At 44.4% G+C, this 14,909-nt stretch overlaps 2 protein-coding genes across 2 annotated transcripts; one reads left to right on the top strand and one right to left on the bottom strand.

The window, feature by feature from the left end:
- The first annotated feature begins 1,473 nt into the window (after positions 1-1,473).
- Positions 1,474-4,385, top strand: LOC139351580 (Y-box-binding protein 2-A-like). The gene is given in 10 exon segments (XM_070993529.1): positions 1,474-1,581; positions 1,583-1,679; positions 2,624-2,687; positions 2,771-2,804; positions 2,886-2,975; positions 3,048-3,290; positions 3,602-3,690; positions 3,792-3,993; positions 4,097-4,228; positions 4,317-4,385. Coding segments are annotated over 10 exon segments (1,098 nt in total). The 3' UTR covers positions 4,356-4,385.
- A 2,218-nt stretch (positions 4,386-6,603) lies between these two features.
- Positions 6,604-14,808, bottom strand: LOC139351162 (solute carrier family 2, facilitated glucose transporter member 4-like). Its single transcript, XM_070992904.1, has 11 exons — positions 14,653-14,808; positions 12,363-12,458; positions 10,737-10,897; positions 9,537-9,661; positions 9,342-9,457; positions 9,068-9,230; positions 8,707-8,894; positions 8,501-8,605; positions 7,675-7,776; positions 7,384-7,587; positions 6,604-7,276 (listed from the first exon to the last, which is right to left on the bottom strand). Exons 1-11 carry the CDS (start codon positions 14,683-14,685, stop codon positions 7,049-7,051), a joined length of 1,521 nt encoding a protein of 506 aa, XP_070849005.1. The 5' UTR covers positions 14,686-14,808; the 3' UTR covers positions 6,604-7,048.
- Positions 14,809-14,909: the final 101 nt, after the last annotated feature.

Genomic DNA, 14,909 nt, shown 5'->3' with positions numbered 1-14,909 from the left:
TTACAGACTCCTTTATTTGTTCACGAAAGTGAAACATTTCTCACCCACATGCTGTGTACTGAAATTAGAAGGCACAGATCAGGGTGTGTGCAGGATTTTCCATTTTCTAAACAAAGCTTTTCAAAACATCTGTTTGTTTGAAGCGTCTCTTCTATAATTTACCCTGTCTTTCCTAATCCACAGCGTCAGCGCTGTCACCCTGTCAGAGTGCTCCTCTGCTGGCTGTAATTCCCTCTGCTACTAATAATTGCATTTCTAATTAGAGCCTTCTTCTCAGTCCACAGACCCATGGCTTCTGTGCACAGCGAATGGTTTCTGAACTTGGCAGGTCTGAGAGCTGCTGGGTTAAATTTAGTGCTGTGAAACTGGAGTCCTATGACCTATGTGCTGAGAGCTGTAGTTAAAGGCATAGTTACCATAAGCCCAAAATGAACATTCAGTTATTGCCTTCTTAATCCTGTGTCAAATGAAACTTTACTGAACTTCACGTAGGACAACCAAACCCACAGCAAGCGAGCCTTCAGAGCATAATGACAGCCCTCAAAAGTTAAAGGCGGTATTCATTTACAGGTCAAAGTAACCATAAAATGGCCTTTTTAGACAGCTCATCCAGCAATTAAATCCAAAATGGAAGATTCATTTTACGAAAAAGCGTTTCCTCAGTGCAGAGTGAGAGAAAAGCACAGATGGGACGAAACAAGGGAATTAGATCCTGATCAGTATTGCCTGTCTGCTACGTAACACAGAATTACTACAATGAATAGATTGCTTTGTACATTTTTTGCACACAAATGATAAGTTAGTGCATTATTTATAATATTAAAATGAAAATGATCCCCCTCTCCCGACTGATTCCCACCCAAATTAAAGTCGCCATCATCACACTAAAGCATCATGTTGGATCGTGTGTTTCCTTCCCCTTACTGGCCAAAACAGCACTTGTCTGATGAATCCATTCAGGTTAAAGGAAATGTACTCTGAACATGCCGACGTGCTCTCAACACTATCATTTGTTGGTATCTCCACGGCAAAGCACTGAAAAGACAAGCAGTGTTGCCCGTCATGACCTTCTTATGAGGGTGAGACACCAGCATCCAACAGAAAGTAATAATTTACAGATCTGTCATAAGGAGGAATATTATGGAATACTTCTGCAATCAAAGACCAAAATATTATTTATGAATTACCACCTCCATTTTTAATAATGTATCATGATAGTTTAGCAGAAACACGAACAAAGTACTTTTATTTGTGACACTTTAAGTATATTTTGACATATATCAGGCCTATATCAGACCTGTGTGTGTAATAGATCTGGGACTGCTTAAAAATAGTTAGTCAAGGGGGGAAATAGCTCATTTGTGTAAATTCCAGTACATTCAAGTATCCTTGGAAAATGATCAGGCAGACTGGCGAAAGAAGAGATTGAAAAAAAGAAATGATCTAACAAGATCTAACCAGAAGGAGGCAGTAATGCAACGCCAAGGATGCCAGCTGGCGCGACACCTCAAAGAAGAAGAAGAAGAAGAAGAAGAAAAGTTTCGGGAAGAGCAGGCGGGAGGGGACGCCGGAGAGAAAGTGTAGTAATCCGACAGCGAGCATGACAGACGCCGAGGCGCAGAGCGCTCCACCGCCGGCACCTGCGGAGGACAAGCCGCAGCCTGAGAGGAAAGTCATAGGTGGGTGTAGAAAGAAGGTGAATCCGAGAAAAAAGTGTGGGTTTGCTCCTTCAGGAATCTGTAAAACGATCAAATAGGGAGCTTTTGAGCGAAATACACCTTTTATTGTTTGTTGAGTTTTATTTGCACCGGTGTCACGCCAGTATTAAAAAAAAATCCATGTGTGAAACTTTGTCAGCTCCATCGAGGCTTCAGGAAAATCTAATGACTGCCAGTCAATCACTGTTCGTGTTTTAGGAGCAACACGTGTCAGCACTTTAACACACGGGTTTTTTGGCGAGCAAATATTTATACCAGTGAAGTCAAACCTCTAGTGTGAAACTAAATGTCAGCCTAAGAGCTTTTTTTTTTTTTCTGCCAGAATAATTAGTTTAATTCATAATCAATCAAAATACAGGCCGGGACGTTTCCGCGCATGTTTCTTCCTCGCGGCTTTCTTATTGTTTTGCGTGAACTAAAACATAATGAAAGGCCATTATTTAATGGTTAAAGTGTCTGTTAACAGTGAGGACAGATGACCTAATTTCCCTCTTTATCACCCGCCGCGCGCTCCAAACGGGGGTGCGCGCGCGCCCTCACAGGTGCGCTTGATTCGCTTAATGAGCCGAAGCGAAACGCGCTCAGGTGATTTTTTTTTTTTTTTTTTTTTTTTTTTACTGGAAACCGCTAAGCGCTTGTTCTCTGAGGGGAGGTTAAGGCTTGCTCTGTCATGTTTTTGAGACCTTTCTTCAGATAAGAGACGTGCAGGTTCAGCGGCCCTCCCTCTGACCCAGTGCTGGACCCGGTGTCAAAGTCTCACTGTCAATGATTGACACGCAGAGCGCCCATTTCTCGCTGGAAGGCCAGGCTGCCATTGCTACAAACAAGATCACAGTATATTATGTGCGCTGTAATGGCTGTTTAACTGGGATGTACATTTAATCACGTGCTACCTGTTGTTGTAGCCACATTGGTCCAGGGCACAGTCAAATGGTTCAATGTGCGCAACGGATATGGCTTCATAAACAGGTACCGGTTCCTTTACTTCTATCACTACAGTTTTGGTGCATCTTCAGGTTTTTTCATTACTAATTAGATTTTCATTCTCACAGGAATGATACCAAAGAAGATGTGTTTGTTCATCAGGTAAGACAATGAGCGTTTTCTTGAATTGATGCTTTCACAGCTTGATGGAAATGTTATCTGATGTCCGATCTGTCTCCTCAGACTGCTATCAAGAAGAACAACCCTAGAAAATTCCTCCGCAGTGTGGGAGACGGGGAGGTCGTAGAGTTTGACGTGATTGAAGCAGCAAAGGTAAGAATCAGGGAGTCTATTCAAAAGTGTGACAACAGTTCAAGCTGATTTTACGTTTCCTGTTTCCCACAGGGCTCAGAGGCGGCCAATGTAACCGGTCCAGGCGGTGTTCCAGTCAAAGGCAGCCGCTACGCACCCAACAAACGCCGCTTCCGTCGGCGGTTCTTCCCTCGCAGCGCTCGGCCTGGTGACCAGAGCAAACCAGCTGATGGCCAAGACCCCTCTGTCGAGGGCGATGGATCAGGGGAGATCGGTGGAACGAGACCTCAGCAGCGCCGGCGCAGGCCACGAAGACCTCGGCCGGACGCACAAGACGTAAGATGAAACGGAGGGATGTTGCTGCAGGGAGAGCAGTCATTCATGTTTGAAATCTTTCTCTACTTTGATTTACCTGAGATGGAGTAAAAGAGAATGGGAGGGAGAAGAGGGATTGGATTGATTGATGAAGGTAAAGCTGCAGCAAAACGCTCCTGCTAACTGTGGGAATGGTGTTAATTTGGGATTTTAAAGCTGGGGAAGACTGAAGCTTTGAACAGGTTTAAGTGTTGTAAGAAGCTCTTGAAATCAGTGGAAAGAAGCTTGAATTTGTTGATCTGCTCTCGTTTTGTCTGCTTGATCTCCGTCAGGGTGAGGCTGGGGAGGAGAAGAATGACGTCGAAGATGGGGGCCAAATGCAGCGACCGCCACAGCGCAGATTCTGGCGTTCATACCGAAGGTGACCCGACAACATTGCCCACTTTTTTGTGTTTTCATGCTTTCTGCCTTCTGAAATGCACAAATCTGATTTTGATATTTCCTCTGTCCTCGGACGCACAGGCCGTTCCGTCCCCGCCCACCTCCCGATCAGGCTGCCGATGGCGAGCAGGCTGCTCCAAAAGAGAGCCAGGAGCAGGGCCAGGTGACGCAGACAGAGGCCTCCGAGGGCCCCCAGACCAACGGAGAAACGACAGATAACCAGAAACAGCGCCGCCAGTCTAGACGCCGCCGGCAAAGGACCTCAGAGTCCTCTACCTCAAAAGTGAGTGTCATAAAGTTATCCATGGATGACATACGAGCCTTTTCTCGATTATAACTGAACACAAAGACTGTCTAAGAATTTTTGTTGCTTGCACACGTTGCAGAACGATACAGAGAAGTCTGCATCAGATCCCGGTACCCCCCCTCAAACCTCAAAACCAGCCGACCTTAAATCCACATCAAAATCACCGAAGGCCTCCCCCAAAACGTCTCCTAAAATGCCGAAATCACTTGAGGTAAACTGCCTTTCCTGCAAAGTCTTTCACACGATCTCTGCTGTTCGTGGTTTTGGTGCAAATATCTTAAATGTGTCCTTTCCCGCAGGAGGCAGCTGCCACAACAGACCCAGCACCAACAGAGTGACGCCAGCGAGAGGACAGTCACACGACCCCTGGCAAGAGGTGGGACCCCACGCTGAAGTGGTCAGGTCTGGTTGTGGGGGGTGGGAGACGAGGGGGTGTAGAGTTGCACTTCTTTTGCCACAGGTGCCACATCGGCTGTCTGACACAGTGCAAGCTGAGACATGAACGGGCTGTTTTAAGGTGGAATGATGGCATTAAATCGATTATGCGGCAGATTAATCGAGTTCGTCTTTCAGGGTTAGATTTGTGTTTAATGTCTTTGTCTTTCTGTCAATCTGTCTCGCGTGTTTATTTTTTTATTTTTATTGTCCATGTCTTTGTTTTTGTAGGTCCTAGGGTTGGTGGACTGGACCTGTTTCAGAACACATGCACTGCTCTCCCCTCCCTGCACTCCCCCATCCTCCAACCCTCCACCCAGCCTCGCTGTCATCCCTCATGCCCCCTCCCTCTCATTTTGTCTTGTGTTGTCCTGTCTAGACACTGAAGTTTGGAGAGGGACGAAGGGGATGCAGGTGGGTGGTGGGTGCACATTTAGAAGGTGAAAGTACATCTTTAAAAAGAAAAAAAATCTTTTGTCAAAGAATGGACAGTCTGCTTGGTATCCCAGTTATTCCAACCCCCTTTAAAAAAATCTTTAATTGCCTAGAAGGGGCACATCAAGTAGTTCAGCCTTGATTTTTATTTAACTTTTTCTTCTTCTTTTCTTTTTAATTTGGTTGAAGAGGGGAAAACCAAGCAGGTGTGAGGTTGGTGGTGCATTATGGGAGTCAGTTTAGTTCTGTTACCACCTCAGCCAGTCCTTAAAAACATACTGCTCCCTTCATCTCCTCACTTGAGGATAAATTGATGAAAAAAAAAAAAAAACTAGTTTATTTTTTTTTTTTTTTTTTACTTATTTGTGTGTGTGCTTTTCTTTGGAGGGGATTATGTGCAATGTCAGTACTTAAAATGCTGATTAATAAAATCATGTTTGCAAATCTCAGGATTCAGGATTCCTCACTTCTTCATGTTTGACTCGGGGCAAAATTAGAAGATGCTGCTTTTGACTATATTTGCATTCGTTTTTCAAATTGGTTTGCTTAATATTAAACACAATTTCCAGCACTAGTCAATAAATTAAAGGGGGGCTTTGCAGTTTTCAGTAGCATTATTTACAGTACTTGCATCCTTTTAGTCACAATATGACCACAGCATCAATGTTCATGATACAAATTACAGGTCCTCTCTGAACAACCTCAATATGAATCCACAGAAAGTAATAATACACACCATTAAAGAACAGACAGCACACAGCACACATGACAGATGCCAAGAAAAATGCACAAACATGTTGCATGTGTAATTTAAAAAAAAATATATAAGATCTACTCTTAACAAGCAGCCCTTTTGATTGCACGTCTTGCTCTAGTTTAGTGCATCAGGCTTCTGTTTACAAAACCAAACACCGACTGGAGTGCATAAAGAATTGAAACTTAGACCCTCATACCTTTAACATCAACAACCACACACACTATATGTACACGACGATTGTTTCTTTAAAAGTAGCATTTCTGCAGGTTGTGCAATGAGTTTCCTCGAGATCAGAAAAGCACTTAATGATTTGCGCTGAGCACTTTGCCCGAGCTTAAGATGGGAACACACAACGTGACTGAAAGCGATGAAGACTATGAGGTTTTATGTCTGGGTTAATTAGTGGGACACCATGAACAACTTACTGGCCATTGCTTGACATTTTTCTACACTGATTCAATACCCAAGTGTTGGTACTGATGTGAAAATCATAATTTTCTTGATACTTGAATAAAAATGTAGTTTTTGCAAGATTCTTAAATGAACAAAAGAATGTGATCTATGAAAATCTCATGCCATATGTATATGTGCTTTGGATAAAAGCATCTGCCAAATGACTAATTGTAAGTCAGATATCTGAAATGTTAAATGTCTGAACCCAAGCAGCAAAAATTGGCCAAACTGGAGAAGTCTGACCAAGCAGTTACTGCCAGCTTTCATTACTTTCTCATTAATTTCAGTCTGTATCAAAAAAAAAGTGTACCTTTAATACCCTGCCCAAGTTACTGTATGCTGTGAAAGGGTTTTAGAATTCAAACCTCACTTCAAACCAGTTAAACCCACTACAACTTCATCATGTTGGATTTCTTACAACTTCCACACTATGATCCTGTACATGAAGTTATAACGGTAAAACTGAATGCTAGTCTCCCACTGACATCTGCCAGTTACTGTGTGTTTCCAGCTTTAGCACAAGTAGGCTGCATACTGAACTCCATGTTCTTTTTTACCTCCAAACTTTGAAAACTTTGGATGTCTTTGTAGATAAAGTGCAGGAATACCAAAGTCTCCACCTCCGTCTGTCGATACTGCAACAGAGTGCATCACCATGGAATAAAATCCTACCAGTCCATGCCTCAACAGTCCAAACACTTTGTTCTTATGTGCATCTTAATCCTTGAAACCAGTAGTCAGCTCTTAATCCATAGGTTTGGAGCCTTTGTTAAGGCTCCAATCATAACCGTTAACCTCCATATTGCAGTGGTACCAGCAAAGGACAATTCCAAAACACACCTTTGGCACCACAATCTATGAACACACTTGACCTCAATATGCATGTCAGAAAATAAAAGTTTGGAGTCAGGTCCACATTCGCAGTTCATCCCAATTCCAGGCAGCGACTCCTCAGTTCATTCTTCCCTCCCCCAAGTAGTCCAGCTCTGTGCTGGGCTTGTCCAGGTCCATGTCCATGTCCATGTCCATATCCATCATTCCTGCTGAGTGCTGGTGGAAGTTGGCTGCGATCTGGTCAAAGGTCTTGCCCCGCGTCTCTGGCACGCGGAAGAATGTGAAGATGAGGAAGAAGAGGAGAAGTGCAGCAAAGATCAGGAAGACGTATGGCCCGCAAAGGTCCTGAGGAAGGATGGGATCAGATTAAATAACATGAGGAGGAGCAGACCTGGTACTTCTAGGACATCCGCAACATCAACTGTTAACTGAAGTTAAAAGAAAATACTCACTGCAACATATTGGAAGCACATGCCGATGATGAAGTTGGCGCTCCAGTTGGAAAAGCCGGCCACAGCCATGGCAGCCGGCCTTGGACCCTGAGAGAACAGCTCAGCGACAAAGAACCAGGGAATGGGACCCGGACCAATCTCAAAGAAGGCTACGAAGCCAAAGATGGCCAGCATGCTGATGTAGCTCATCGATGGAACACTTTCCTATCAGATGAAGTAAAATAAAAAAAAAAAAGGTTCAGAGGTTTGAAGAGAAATAATTTGGGAAGCTTGCATCTTTGAGAGACTGACCAATAAAGCGAGGGCCGTGGTCATGATGACGGCACAGATGCACATCCCACCAAGGCCTAGCATGTGGAGCGTCCGTCGGCCCATCCTCTCTATCAGGAAGAGCTGGTGATGAAAAGAAAATGTGGAAACGGAGATCAGCTCCGTGAGGCTGACCACAGCGGTGCTTTAAGCCAAATGCTTCGGTGTGCAAAGACTGACAATGCTAACATGCTGATGGTTAGCACGTATAATGTTTACCATGTTCGCCAGCTTAGTTTAGCATCTTAGCATGCTAACATTTGCTACTTGGGATGATCTGACTGTCATTACCTTTGGGGGCATTTCATGAACCAGAGTTTTGAACAACTCTGAGCTGATGATGTTATTGCAATTCATCTTGAGGAGGACATGAATGTTTCTACTAAATTTAACAGGAATCCATCCAGTTGTTGTGGAGACTAAATGACAAGACTAGAGGAAAAGCAGCATCACCAAAGTCAGTGAGGCTCATCCACAAAACACAGCAATCAACCAATTGCCATCCCAACAGCCAAACAGCTAGCATGGCTGAAAATCATGCTTTTTGACCCATTTAATGACATTGAAACACGCTGACCCACCAAACCAAATGTGACCTGTTTGAGAGGTGGGCAGAAGCAAAAGACACGACCGGCCTGTCATGTTATCTTATTTGCTCTTTGATAACAATGTTAAACAGCAGTACAAACACAGTTTGGTACTCTAATTTTTCTGGTACTAAATTAAAAAAGACAGACTTACATTCTTTTACAAGAAGGGAGGATATGCCTAACAGAAATACAAGAGGAAGGCATGTTTGCTTACTGACCGAGACCACAGTGAAGGCACAGTTCACCACACCTGCTCCTATGGTGGCATAGACAGGACTCTGGACTCCTGCCTTTATGAAGATACTGGTGGAGTAGTAGAAAATCTGGCCAGAGTGATAAACAGATTAAATTGTCAATATTACACTGTTAAAGATGCTCCTTTTTGGGAAGAATAAGTTTCATTTTAAGAGCCCCCCAGACTCACTGCATTGATCCCAGACAGCTGCTGGGAGAGCTGCAGCAGGATGGAAATGATGATGGGCTGGCGGTAGAGTGGCGAGCGAAAGAGCTCCAGGATGGACACCTTCCTCTCCATGTCCATCTTCCTCTTCTCCTCCTTCATCTCTGCCAGCATGTCACCCACCTCCAGCCTGCCCGTCAACCTCCTCAGGCCTGGACAAAGGAGGCGTGTAAGGAGTGAGAGCGGAGAAGTGTGTGTGTTACAGTCGAGCTTCGGCCACAGAGGCTGTATATGTGGCAAACTTTAGATCTTATATATCCATTTGTTTGTGCATTCAGCCATTAATGTTGCGTCAGGTGACCCAGGAGTATCTCAAGCATCTAACCTCTCTTGGCCTGGTGCTCCTGGCAGCGGACGATGTAAAGGAAGCGGGGGCTCTCGGGGCAGAAGGGTAGAAACGACATCTGAAGTACGGTCGGCACAACAGTTAAACCCAGCAGCACAGGCCACAAGTCCTCACTGCCCAGCAACGCCTCCAGACCCAGGATCTGCACAGGGAGAGAAAACAAGAAAGCACTCTTACAAAATATCAATATTAAACATCAAATTCAGGCTTTGCTACCTCACACAGAAAGGTTTCAGAGTCTGTGCTGTTGTACCTGAGCTATGAGAATACCAGTGACTATGGCGAGCTGGTGCAGCGTCCCCAGCGCCCCTCGCAGACTCGTAGGAGCTATCTCACCCACGTACATCGGTGTCAGGCCTGATGCTAATCCTGCACAGAGGACAAGCTGGATAAGAGACAGAGATGACCGACCGCAAGACAAGAAGAAAATGAAGAGTGGAGAGCTCACCACAGTAGGCGCCGATGACAAAGCGTCCGAGGATCATCATTTCGAAGGAGCGGCAGAGCTTGGACAACCCCATCAGACTTCCACCGATGAAGGCAAACAAGTTGTTTATGAGCATGGCTTTCCTCCTGGAATTAAACACACACAGACACAGACAAGCATCTTTGTAGTAACTCATTCTCAAATGTTACCTACTCCCACAAGTCTTCATTCATCGTGCAGAAGTTTAACATGGACTCAAACACGATTGACTAGTCTGAGTATTTGACAGAATTTATTGCTCATTGCTGTTTGGAACCATAATACTCTACAGTTCACAGATTTCTGAAACACTGTTTTGTCCAGAGAAGCTTTGATGTGCACCACACATAAAAAGCCTGTGATATTTTAGCCTCTAGGGGGCAGTGTCACACAAAAACATTCAGGGCTTTCATTCAATGCTCAATCCCTGACTGAAATTAGTGGTTATTCTCAATATAACCTTACAAAACTTAACTGCTGAATACAACACATACATATAACAGAATATATCCAGTCTCAGTGTTTGTGCACTGGAGGTTTGACATTTCCATATCACACTTGTTTAACTTGCATTTTGACCCACAGCTGGCTTCCAGACTAGCTGTGAGGACATAAAATCGTCTTAATCAGTTCAAGAGGTGTTCATTTTAAGGTTAAGAACAGAGAAACCTTCCTCCTTCAGCAGCTGAATGGGAAAACAGTCTTCTGCTGACATACAGTACATCGATCTGCACAGCGAAGGTCAAAAATCCAAGTGAACAATAAGGGGTTTTTTTAGCAAGACCTTGTCCTTATTGCACCCAAGCTGAACGCCCCAGACCCCCACTCTTCCGCACACCCCTCCTGACCCACTGCTGCCAGCTCTGTTAAGATCCACTTTCAGTCAGTGGAAGCTGTGGGCTGCAGTCCAGTTTGCATCCCAACTCAGGTTACAGAGGGAAACTGGGTCGACAAGGAACATCCTGACCAGAGCTTGCCCCTTGAAAGGAGACGCTGATTATCATTACTCATAAAGTTGGCCACTGAAATACATTGAGTAAATCATGCTGATCTGTGAGGAAGAAAAATGAGTCAATTTAACACGGGCAGCAAGTGTGCACATGCAGTAAATCAGATGTAGTCTGCAGCATATATAATGTGTTCAAAATTCTCGTAAAAACACCTCAATCAGAGCTTCCCTACCTGCCCAGCCACTCGGAGACGAAGCCCACGCAGAAGGAGGACAGCATGCCACCGATGGAGAAGATGGCCACAGACAGCGACCAGAGGGAGGTGAGGGTTCCCACAGGGATGGGCTGTCCATACCGGTGCACCCATGTGGCGTTATAGTCCCCCTCAATCATCTGCACAGGGCGCAGAGGACGCGTGAGACACGTTAAGAAACAGACAGTATGAGTGGGTGGGTATCTTGCATGAACATGAACAGGTGAAAATAGATATGAATAAGCCAAGTTTAGGTATTAAGGTTGTAGCCAAATTGTGCTAGTAGCACAGATTTTTTTAAGTCTGTCAAGTGCTGATATGGGAAGTTGAATCTGTGGAATATCTGGTCAAATTTTTACTATGGGTCAGCTTGTTGCATATATTTCTCAAACTGGGGTAATGAAAAAGTCGTTTTCAAATGTCCACGTTCAAATGTTCATCCAGCCCTGTTGACACTTGTGAACAGTGTGGTGGTTCCTAAGATGGAAATGCATTTGCATAAATGTTAAGAGGTTATCAACAAGGAAAAACAACAAGAAGAACTCCACATGGAGGATGCACAGTGCAGAAATTAAAGGATAATATACAGGTAAGAAAGTAGAAGTTGAGGCTTTATAACCTTTATGAAAGAGTATTTCCTGGACAGAGGAGCAACTTATCCTGTATATTAAAACACTTGGCAGCCTCTTTCTAACACGACTCCATTGTAATGGCAAACAAAATGTCACCCGCACACATAAAAACAAACACAGCAGCTCAGCTTCTATTCTGGTTTCAGTGTCTCTGTGAAACTATGTCAGCTGTGTCCCGTTCGCAGGGTCAACGTTCATGAGGAGATGCCTGTCAGGAACAACTCACCTGACTCACTCTGTGTCTGTTCATCTGCCTGACTGACTGAAGGTGTTACGACAAGCCAAACAACAATATGTGGAATTAAGTGCACGCATTGAGTTGCTCTGCAATGCGTTTCTCTTCGGACTTGCGTATCCCAAGTTCTGATCAAAGAGCACAACGTGATATTGGTATAGGTCATAAATCACTCAGTACAAGAGCGACATACATTTCTCACATGCAGTACCCAAGCGTGCGCTCATGCTGGAACACCAGATGTGGCTGTAACACGAGCAGCTTTATGGCCGGAGCAAGCTGGGTTTTAAAAAAATCATGTGCCTCAATCTAAAAATACTGTACGTACAGTGTTTGTATTTGAAGGCCTCACGAGGCGCGCAGCACCGAGCGGCTTTCCGGATGTGACAGAAAGCTCATCTTAAACCCCCGCTGCCTTATAAACCAGACAGAAATATCCTCGTATTCCCGTTACAGCGTATGAGGAGCTCAGCTGACTCCTCTGCATCCAGTGACGTCACAGCATCGTGCCTGGGATTGTTTCAGGTTTATTTTCTAAACACCATCATCACCGTTTGTGGCAGCACGAAGGGATGTTGTGGCGTCAAACACAGCGCCTTGTAAACTCGGGGAAAATATGAGCTGACTCGACCGCTTAAATGTCACTGTCTTCCATCAGCATTTCCGTTAAAAAGCTTCCTTTCTTTAATGCTGATTGGCAGCAGTTTAATGGCTCTGCGCCGGGTTTTTTTTTTTTACCTTCTGTGGCGCATTGATGACGCCGATGTTGTACCCAAACTGCAGAGATCCCAGGACAGCAGTGAAGACGGAGAGAACAAAGGTCCCGGTCACTGTCTGGAGTAGAATTACACACAAAGAAACACACACACACACACACACACACACACACACACACACACACACACACACACATGGGGGTGAACTACATATTAAAACTGTATTTACAGAACAGTGAGTCACACTGAGGCACCACTCTACTAACACCAACTGTCAGGGGCGTAGCACTGGGGGGGAAAGGGGCGCCCACAAAGATCCTGGAATCACTCACTGTGGATTTGGGGAGGGGTCCATAAAGAAAGCCTATGTACAGGGTCCAGAATTGTGTGCTATCTGCGATCCTGACTGTTCATGACTTCACAGGCTACTTTCCTCTTGTTGCCTGAACTTTAACTTGGAGTTTCCCATCAGGCCACCGCAGGCACCTGTCTCCACGGTGACAGACGAGACGACCTTGGGGAGATGAAGTCCTCCCCTCAGGCAAAGCGTGTTTACGTCCGAAAGACCCTTTTCACACTGCAATTGGCAGATTAGTTACCTAGCAGCTCGATGCTAAAGACAAAACTCTGTGACAGAAGTTTGTGGTGATTTTCATCGTGATTTTAGCCGCTTTTGGACGACCTGCTGGAGAAACAGGCGAAAGCACAGCGAACGTGGCTTCCTTAAAAAAACAATATGATGTGACTTTAAATGGACATTTTAAAGTAAAGTTTCATCCTCAGTTTGGACAGAATTGTTTTTATAATGTGGGGAAATGAGTTCGCACATCTGGAAAATGTGTATTTTCTCATAATTTACAAGAAATAATGACTGTAAAAAACTTCTTAAAGAAAGGGTAAGAAATTTGTTCTGTACATTGACTCCTTTATATTTGGGCAAACGTCATTGTCCTATATATTGTGTCAAGTTCTGCTCTTTTGTACTGTATGATCACTCATCAGAGTCTGCATTCGTATGTTCAGCTGTTCGAGTTTGTGTTGCATGCAGTAAGCGTGTAACACTGTGTTTTGACCTTGCTGTGTTGAGTCTCTAGATAAGTGCTGTTTAGTATTCATGAACCAAAACAAAAGTGTGTGGGTGTCGGTGTGTGTGCGTGCATGCATGTCCTTGCAGCAGAAAAGGTAAAAGCAGCCAGTTATGCTCTATTACACATCATGTTGACTCCTTTTCATTAAAACCTTTCCTCATACGTAGTTGAATGCTCAGTAGCTAATTTACTTTGCAGTTATTGTGCATGAATCTGGACCTGCTTTTAGTAGCTGTAAGACATAGAAGGCCACGGATTGTTTAGCACTGAAGGGGAGAACTCTTAGTGTGTTTGCTTTTTTCTTTGTTGAGATTTTCATGCTTAAAGGATTTTTTACAATTCGGCCAAAACTTCTTCTGAAGTTCCCACATCCCTGGAACATCAACCCACATGTTCCAGACAGTGTTCACACAGTCTGTCGCCTGCTTTGTGTTGCTGAAGCGGCTTCATGAGTTGCTCACATTGCATCACAGAAACCAGTCCACTCTCTCTTGCTTCAAGATTATGGGCATACGAAACTGTCAGGAATCAGAGGAGGACCTGGAAAAGGTTTCTCTAACAACACAGGCTTTGCTTGTGAGGGTGGTGAAAAGGAACCAGTCAAACCGGGTGGCCTGTAACAAGCCCACAGCACTAAGCCCTGACCTGTGAGCTCAGATATTTAGCTGGTGAAGGTCACTGCTCAGGACTAAATAAGGGCCAAAGCTCGTTCAGTTCATGGGCTCGTTTCACTTTTCCTCCTCGCTGAAGCAGACACATTTAATGTAATTACTGGTTGCTGCAAAGGCCAGTGTTGCTTATTATTGCTCTCATTATTTTAGTTAAGGAGTAAAATTAAAGTTAAGTAATGGACAATATAAATCATTGCTTTACATGTTTTTAAGGAATATACAAAGTCTGGATAACATGCTTTAGAGCAGGAAAAAATGAGAAGAATCTTATATCATTTTAATTCTAGATTACTTTTTGCCGCCCAATCAATGAATTTGTGCCTATTTGTTGGATCATACGAGGCAAACTGTAGTTCAGCACAGCAACGCATGCACTGTCTCTGGCAGAGGACTAAACCCGCGCTTAAAATCTCTCCAAATAAAAATACGCACGGACAGTGACGTGCGCGCGGCTGTTCCTGCAGCCTGTAATTCATCGCATCACTTCTGTGAGTAAAAAACAAAACCCAGCCACACTTATAAAGTGTGAAAAGCTCTTAAGAACAAAAATTACCTCCCCTCCGAGCTGCTGAAACCCGGCCGGCATGATTTTGGCAGGTCCAGGCACCCTGCGGCAGTAGATGACAGATGCGTCTGGTGCCAAACGCAGACACGGGAAACTCCCCCAAAAGGACAACAAGCCCCAACTTCAACCCGTCGCTCTTCAGCACCGAAACGCGCACGGAAACGTTAAATCCAAAAAAGAGAAGCGCGAGGTGATCAGCCTATCCTGCAGGGTGTCCTCTCTCCTTTGAACTGTGTGTTGTGTCC

The sequence above is a fragment of the Chaetodon trifascialis genome, chromosome 23, assembly GCF_039877785.1.
Source record: "Chaetodon trifascialis isolate fChaTrf1 chromosome 23, fChaTrf1.hap1, whole genome shotgun sequence".
Taxonomy (NCBI): domain Eukaryota; kingdom Metazoa; phylum Chordata; class Actinopteri; order Chaetodontiformes; family Chaetodontidae; genus Chaetodon; species Chaetodon trifascialis.
This window is presented reverse-complemented; position numbering and strand designations above follow the sequence as displayed.